Source organism: Moschus berezovskii, chromosome X (genome assembly GCF_049115385.1).
Source record: "Moschus berezovskii isolate FMDL1 chromosome X, NW_MosBer_1.0, whole genome shotgun sequence".
NCBI lineage: Eukaryota > Metazoa > Chordata > Mammalia > Artiodactyla > Moschidae > Moschus > Moschus berezovskii.
Genome location: NC_142488.1, coordinates 4,049,985 through 4,058,432, shown reverse-complemented (window position 1 = coordinate 4,058,432; position 8,448 = coordinate 4,049,985). Strand labels below are relative to the sequence as shown.

The 8,448-nt window shown below is 41.0% G+C and overlaps 1 protein-coding gene across 1 annotated transcript; it reads right to left on the bottom strand.

Annotated features, from left to right (window-relative positions):
* Positions 1-1,678: 1,678 nt before the first annotated feature.
* On the bottom strand, positions 1,679-7,575 carry LOC129534834 (allergen Bos d 2-like). The gene is made up of 6 exons (XM_055393323.2): positions 7,461-7,575; positions 5,698-5,837; positions 5,435-5,505; positions 4,001-4,108; positions 1,884-1,985; positions 1,679-1,715 (listed from the first exon to the last, which is right to left on the bottom strand). The coding sequence occupies exons 1-6, from the start codon at positions 7,539-7,541 to the stop codon at positions 1,699-1,701; spliced, it is 519 nt and encodes a 172-aa protein (XP_055249298.2). The 5' UTR covers positions 7,542-7,575; the 3' UTR covers positions 1,679-1,698.
* Positions 7,576-8,448: the final 873 nt, after the last annotated feature.

The window sequence follows — 8,448 nt, the reverse complement described above, 5'->3', positions numbered from 1 at the left end:
TTCACTGTACACTCTAATTTCTACTTAATTTAAGTTACATGTTTTGTGCACTTGCAAATAGAGCTCCATTGCTCTCTACACTTATGGGCATTAACCAATTTATTGATCAGTTTAGGAATCCAGTAACATAAACAAGAGCAGAGGACATTCATAGATGGAAAAGCCATGGGTTCAGAGCCTTGATTTCGAGAAGAAATGATGACTTCAAGGAAAAGGTCTCCTATCTTCATCTGGACGATTGGGACACATTAGTGCTTCTATGCTGCTCATGGTCTTACTTCTTTTTTTTCTTTTAATCATGAAAAAAAGATAAAACATTGTTGAGCTGATTAGGATTAATATGATATTGGCCAGAGCATGAAGGAAAATACAGAAGCAGTTGCTGATGGAAATAATGGGGAAATTTTCCTACAGACCCGTTCCGCAGAATTTCCTCAGTGTGGGTGCCCCTGTGGGATTGCATAGCATTTCCACCTCGTGAAACCAGCTGTGAGCCGTCCAGCCCCAGCTGTTCTGTGTGGAGTTACTACGTTACATGCTCAGCAGTCTGAGACGTAGGAAATAAGATCCTATGTGCCCTGTGCCGCTTACATCTTCCGTCGTCTCATTTATCATCATGAAGGTGTTTTGGCTACAAGGTCCTTCACTCATAGTGGGATTCCCCAACGATCATCATAACTCACAGCTCGGGGCTTCACACAGTCTCCGCTATTGTCCTGAAAGCATCTCACTGTGGAGGCTAGACCAGTGTCAGTGTTTCGGTATTTCAATCGAAGACTAAGGAAGCCTGGGCCTTTGGCACATGGCAAGGAGAAGCATTTTCTTATCCCATACTTTTTCAATTAGCTTTTATTCTAATTTAGTTGATGAGCAATGTTCATTTCAGGTATACAGCAAACTGATTCATTGATACTTTTGTTGTTGTTTCGTCACTAATTCGGTTCCCACTCTTCTGTGACCATATGGACTATAGCTTGAGAGACTCCTCTGTCCAATGGGCTTTCCAAAAAGGAATGCTGGATGGGGTTTCCATTTCCTACTCCAAGGATCTTCCCGACCCAGGGATAGAACCGGCCTCTGCTGTGTCTCCTGCATTGGCAGCAGATTGTTGACCTCTGAGGCTCCTGGGAAGCCTTCAGTTTTATATATATATATATATATATATATATATATATATATATATATATATATATGTATATGTTGGTAAATGTTTACATTTTTATAGATTCTTCTTCTTTTAAGTTATTAGAGACATTGAGTATTGTTCTCTGTGCTATGCAGTAGATCTTTTTTAATTTATTTTAAATATTTTAGTGTGTATCTGCTCATCTCAAACTCCTAATTTACCCTTTGCCTGATTCCCCTTTGGTAACCATTAATTTTGTCTATATTTGAGAGTCTTTTTTTGTTTTATCAATGGTTCCTTTGCATCATACTTTAGACTCCACATGGACGTGATAGCATGTATTTGCGTTTCTCTTTCTGACTTACTTCTCTCAGTATGATCATGTCTAGGTCCATCCATGTTGCGGCACACGGCGTTATTTCATTCTTCTTCGTGACGGGGTAATATGACATTGTGTGTGTATCCCACTCTTAAAGCAGTTAAAAAACCCTCCCCCAAAGTGTTAACCTACAGAAAGGAAACAGCCTTGTCATTTGTCACATGTCTACTCACCCAGCTGATGCTCTCTGTTCTCATGGAGGACAGTTGTCTGAAAGAGAAAGAACAAGGGGACTGATGACCACTGACAATGCCTCTATGTCAAGGGGTTATTTCAAAGCAGTTTCTGTAACAGATGTCTCTGGGAAAGGGAAATGTGACTTCAATGTCCTACTGATGTGTTTTCATTTCGGATACCTGCTGTCCTCTGGGGCTTTACCTGTTTCGATGATATTTTCAATATTTTCATTTGGAATCCCCCTTTCACTGTTCAGTTCCTGATACTTCTGAAGTTCTTCTTGAGTGAAGCTGTCTCCTCTGCCTGGATTTCATAGCAAACAGGGCAGAAGAGGTGTGTATTAGAATCCTTCATAGGTTATAGAGTGTCACCTGGCTCATACCTATAGTGTCCAGTAAGACTCACCAACACCATTGCCCTCTACCATCGCCTAAACCCTGCTCTTTTCCATAGATGTGCCTGAGTATGCACACAGGTCTTCAGAGTTTTCCATGGGGCAGAGTCCACATAGCTAGCAAGTTACCACGTTCCTGTTCCCACAACTACTTAGTGAGCAGCAGATCATTCAACTGTGAGCTTAAGCATGCCCCAGTGAGATGCAACTCTTCATGGTACATTGAAGAAGTTCATGGTGAGTCTGACACTCAGAATTCCTTCCAACTCTAACTCTTCCTGTTCGCTTTGTGTACATTCTAGAATTCCATCCCTGGGGTTTTCAGGAGCCCTCATGAAATGAAAGGAGAGGATTATTATTTGGAATTATCACAAGCACACTGATTCCATTGAGACAGTGCAGGACCGTATGTTCCTTACCCCACCCCAGATATATTCAGCCTTCCTTTCGTCTGTGAAAGATTTTAGTCAAAGAATAAGTTTCGTCAGAGAATTGAGAATGTCGGATAGCAAAGGGAAACAGACAAAGGAGATGAAATAATAATGTAGTCATGAAGCAAAGACAAGGATCTGCAGATCCTCCACAAGGACAATAGATATTATTCTGGGTCATATCCTGTGCACTTTTATACACAGTGAAACCCCCACCCAGTGGACAAGTTTACTACATGATGATCAGACTGCATCCATGACAGAAGCTGCCACAGTTTAGAGAACTGACGTCCAGGAGATGGGAACATAGCGGTCCTGGAACTGAAAATTAACTCTACTGAATACATCAGGATAACGCTGGTCAGCCGCTCATGGTCAACTTCAAAACGACTGTCGGAGCTGACTGCTCTTTTTGCAAGGAGCAAAAGCTGTCTATAAAAGCTCTTGCCCCACTGGTTGCCAGTTGTGGGGTGGGGCACTCAATCTTTGGACAAAAGTCCACTCTCCCACCTTGTTGTTGGCATATGAACGAAAGCAGACATTCCTTCCTATGAAGCTGGGCTCTTAGTTGGCTTTTGAAAGGCGGGCAGCAGGAACCCACTTTTGGTAAGAACATCACACACACTACTAAGGGATTCGTTCAGGCTTTGTCATCCTCAAATACGAGACAGAACAGCCATCCAACTCCAATGCCCATATACTAGCAGAAAGGCTAAAGGGATGTCAGAGAACCCAGGGGATTGTGTGGATGGCAGAATGATTGACATGCCTGTCCACACTTCCTCTGCAGGATCAGTATCATCGAGAGGTATTTGCAGACCTTTGCATTCAGGTTCAGGCAGTATTTCAAATATTTGAGGAAGAAGAAAGCGTTTGTAGTAGAGAAGAATGCAGCCATGGCCAGGACGTGTGTGTCAGCTAATCTCAGATTTAAGCTTGTTTCACCTTGGCATCAGGACCTGGCAACTCTGTTGTGTGATCCTTGGCAAGAAAGTCATGGAGCTTCCTGGAATATTTCATTGGAATCTGGGACAAGAGTATCTCCTATTTAAAAATGCCATCTGATAGAAGTCCCAGTGGATACATCTCCTCATTTTTCTAGCAGACAAGCTTTCTAAATCCCTGCCTCATTTCACGTGAAGTCTGAATTCTCCGTGTGAATACACGTCTGTCCCAGGGTTCTTCCTATGCGGTGCTGTGGTTAGTTGCTCAGTCCTATCTCACTATTTCTGATCCCATGAACCCTTGCCTGCCAGCCTCCTCTGTCCATGGGATTCTCCAAGCAAGAATACTGGAGTGGATTCCCATGCTCTCCTCCAGGGATTTCTTGACCCTGGGAGAGAATCCAAGTGTCCTACATTGCAGGTGGTTTCTTTCCTGTCTGAGCAGCAGTGAAGCCATAATATAAGGTATGTGTGTCCTTCTCACATTAGTATGTAAATACTGATCATATGAACACATCTGCTTTGTATTGGACAAACTACAGTACGTACCAACACCTTCAGTCATTTTTGTAATCTTTTCTCCATCATCGTTTTCAATATAAGTTACCAGCATGTTGTCTGATACATAAATCAGTTGCAGAATATTTGTACCTGCGACTGTGACAGAAAAAGAAAAAACAAGCCTCAATATGATTAACTTCTTTTCTTTTCATTTGAGTGTGTCTTCTTCCTCACATACTATCATCATTCTTCCCTCGGATGGTGAACCTTATCTCACTGACATTTCTAGTTATGTGTTGCTAGAACCAGTTAAGACAGCTAGTGAGCTAGGAAAGCTTTCTCCACACCCTCTTCTTCTGAAGATACAAGACGTCCAGCCTTCTAGACTGAACAGCATGTGGACGAGGCAGTTTCTTATTGCAGCTATAGTAAGTGTTGAACCTCAGCCAGCTCACAAGATCTGACTCTTAAATTTTCAGGAATTTTGTGACCCAATATGGAGGTGCAGTCATGGTTAGAAAGGAATTCTAATATTTTAAGTGAATTATAGGAAAATAGAAGTTAATACCCGATTCAGAGTTATTTCCTAGTACAAGAGCTAAAAAAAGAGGTACAAATTAATCTGTTGCAAAATGTTGGGCATATATACTCTGCAGTGATTGCAGATTAGATCCTGTGGCTGTGTGTCCAAGTTGCAGTTAGAAAAGATTCAGCAGACAGAGATTAGAATCCTCCTTTCTACATTTTCCCCATGAAATTAAAATATATAGACATTTGATCACTTAATATATTGCAGTATTGATATTAATACTTGAGAATTATTTTCTGTTATTTTCAACTACAGAGATAGAATCTATGTTAATGCCGCTTTCAAATTATGTATTTATATTCATATTTGAGAATTCTTTCTCCTTCTTTTAAGCTATAGATGTAGATGTCTATGGTGAAGTCCCTTTCATAAAGGGACTTTTACATAATGTCCCTTTATCTAAAACATAGTTTGAAATTTGGACTCTTATTTTAGCTGTTTTCATTTTTGGGCTTTAAATTAATCAGAATCTACTTACAAAACTCGCTAATGAATAACTTTTAATATTTAAAGAATTTTTTTAGTTATTGCAAATTTGATTGTGTATGTGAAATAAAAGAAATAAAATTGAGAGAGTCATTACAATCCGAAGAATCTTAAGTAGATCTATGCACTTCTCCATGCCCGAGGAACACAAGGAGTCATTGTTCTGGGGCTTTTTCTCAGAGACCATCAATGGCCACATTCCAACCTTGGACCTCATCCTGGTGTTGTGGGACAGAATTGATTCCTGAAAAATTAAATGGCTTTTCCAAGGTTTCATTGGTAATGAGTAGAGGAAATGGTCCACCCATCCAGACACGTAGTTGTCTTGAATGGAACCGAGACTATCCATCTGAACATGTTCCATGGTTTTCTGGAAGAAAACCCATCTGAAAAACTGGAATACTCACATTCTATGACATAAACATCTCCTTCTTGTTTCTTTAGCACTTGTGTGAATAAAGGGCATCTTCCGTCGTCCCTGAAAACCAAACAGACAAGACATTCCTTCCCACCATTCACTCCCTAGGGCTTGAGGACACACTTCCATGAATAGAGTTCGCACACCCAGCTTCACAGCCAGGACTCACGCCTCTGACTGCACATTGGAGACTGGACCCCATGTCAGAAGCCAAGAGACTCCTTGTTCTCAGTTGGGTCAGGTTGTGCTTACTTGGCGTAAAATGTAAGGGAGAGGTATTCGCAGTTGTCAATACATTCAATGCGACGATAGTAACCCCCCAGTGGACCTCCTTCCTCAATCTTCTCCTTGTTATCTGCAGCTGCGTAAATGGAGCGCCACTCTCCTGTAACCTAACAAGGAAAGTGTCCATTTATGTCAGTCCATCTCTTTTCTGGTTCATCACCAATACACAACACTATCTTGGCTTTGCATTTACCACAGAAGAGAAGTAAATTGAATCTTATTAAGCAAAGAAGATTAATAAATTCAAAGTTGCTTACTCCTTGGAAGCAAAGTAATGACCAACAGACAGCATATTAAAAAGCTTTGTTTGCCAACAAAGGTCCATCTGGTCAAAGCTATGGTTTTTCCAGTAGTCATGTATGGATGTGAGAGTTAGACTATAAAGAAAGCTGAGCACTGAAGAACTGATGCTTTTGAACTGTGGTGTTGGAGAGGACTCTTGAGAGTCCCTTGGATTGCAAGGAGATCCAACCAGTCCATCCTAAAGGAAATAAGTCTTGAATATTCATTGGAAGGACTGATGCCAAAGCTGAAACTCCAATGCTTTGGCCACCTGATGGGAAGAACCTTCATTGAAAAAGACCCTGATGCTGGGAAAGATTGAAGGCAGGAGGAGAAGGGGATTACAGCGGATGAGACGGTTGGATGGCATCACATACTCGATGGACATGAGTTTGAGTAAGTTCTGGGAGTTGGTGATGGACAGGGAGGACTGGTGTGCTGCAGTCCATAGGGTTGCAAAGAGTGAGACAATTGAGCGACTGAACTGACTCACTGAAGCAAAGAAGAGTTCTACTTCCTACCTTGCTGAATAACATGACATGAGATTACGATTGCATTGGAGCAGAAAGCATAGAATACAGAGTTTTTGTAATAGGTAAAAACCATGCCAGTAAAGACTGTGACAGTTCATAACTTTCGGAATGTTAGCATGTTAGGCTTTTCTTGTTTTGTTTTCAGTTCAGTTCAGTTCAGTCGCTCAGTCGTGTCCGACTCTTTGCAACCCCATGAATCACAGCACGCCAGGCCTCCCTGTCCATCAGCAACTCCCGGAGTTCACTCAAACTCATGTCCACAGAGTCGGTGATGCCATCCAGCCATCTAATTCTCTGTCGTCCCCTTCTCCTCCTGCCCCCAACCTTTCCTAGCATCAGAGTCTTTTCCAGTGAGTCAACTCGTCGCATGAGGTGGCCAAAGTATTACTATACGATATTTGTTTTTCTCTTTCTGACTTAACTTCACTCTGTACAATGGTCTCCAGGTCTGATCTCCTTTAGAATGGACTGGTTGGATCTCCTTGCAGTCCAAGGGACTCTCAAGAGTCTTCTCCAACACCACAGTTCAAAAGCATCAGTTCTTTGGCCCTCAGCTTTCTTCACAGTCCAACTCTCACATTCATACATGACCACTGGAAAAACCATAGCCTTGACTAGACGGACCTTTGTTGGCAAAGTAATGTCTCTGCTTTTTTACATGCTCTTTAGGTTAATCATAACTTTCCTCTAAGGAGTAAGCGTCTAATAAGAGAGAAGAAAAATAGCAAGATCTGGTAGACCCAGTGTTGAGATACGTTTATGTACATATGTGGACCATGGTATAGGTACAATCTGGTCATACAGATAAACAAGAATATCTCTTTCACGTGCACACACAACATCTGACACACACTCACACACACACACGCACAATAATAAGCAAGGCCTTCTAGCAGACCAGCTCATTCTGCGTACCTTTGAGGGGTCTATCTCAGCTGGCTTTTCGTGGTTAGCACAAACCAGGACAAGGACAAGACTCAGCAACACGACCTTCATCTCCTGACTCTCGTGTTGCTCCTTCTAGACAAGCTGAGGACGCCCCAGTTGTTGGAGAGCATGTGAGTTGGTTCCACTTTTTATAGGATATGTCTCTTGGCAGAATACATGTTGATCAAACAGTGGTTAATCACAAGATCGTGGTGACCTAAACTTATTCTTCTGACATCCTGGTTGGCAGCTGAGCATTTTGGTATTCTGTGCTTCTTATACAACTCCTGTGTTATTTCTTTCACATTGAAGGGGTCTGTTTAAGCTTATTTTCTAAAACTAATGATGGCACCTTTGGTTTAAGAAGATAAATATGTGTTATCTCTACCAGGAATCAAGTTATCAGGGAATTCGTCAGAGGGGTCGATACTTTTCTTAAATATTGAAATTGCAATATAGTTGATGTACAATATTTTTTGTTACAGGTGTACCATATATGTATTCATAATTTTATTTCTCCCTTTAGAGTTATAAAAATATTGGCTTTTTTATTCCCTATGTTTTCCCATCTTTCGTGTTTTTTTTTTTGGTCTTTGGAGATTTTAATATCCCTAGCTCAATAATTCATACAAAAATTGGCAGAAAGTCATGAAGGAGATAGTAGACTTGGTGGACAGCATCAACCTACTTCACCTGAGTGATATTTATAGAACACATCACCAATTTTTATTTTTCAAATATTCTTTGTATATTATTCATTTTATGCATAGTACTTTGTACCTCTTATTCCACTCCTTGTGTTTGCATTACAGACTTCTTTCCCTCAGCATATGTGTTTGAATAAACATCTGTATATTTTTATAGACTCCGTTCCCATTGCCCCTGCATACTATTATCAGGATATATCCCACTTTCATCCATTCCAGTCTTGATGGATACATGTTCATAGACAAGAGTTTGTAAGGAAGTGAGTCAT

Coding starts and splice junctions, on each gene's coding strand:
- LOC129534834 (XM_055393323.2), bottom strand. CDS start 7,541: ATGAAGGTCGTGTTGCTGAGTCTTGTCCTTGTCCTGGTTTGTGCTAAC. Junction 5,506..5,697: donor TCCCTTACATTTTACGCCAA/GTAAGCACAACC, acceptor TTTGGTTTTCAG/GGACGACGGAAGATGCCCTT. Junction 4,109..5,434: donor AGATGTTTATGTCATAGAAT/GTGAGTATTCCA, acceptor TTTCTGTCACAG/TCGCAGGTACAAATATTCTG.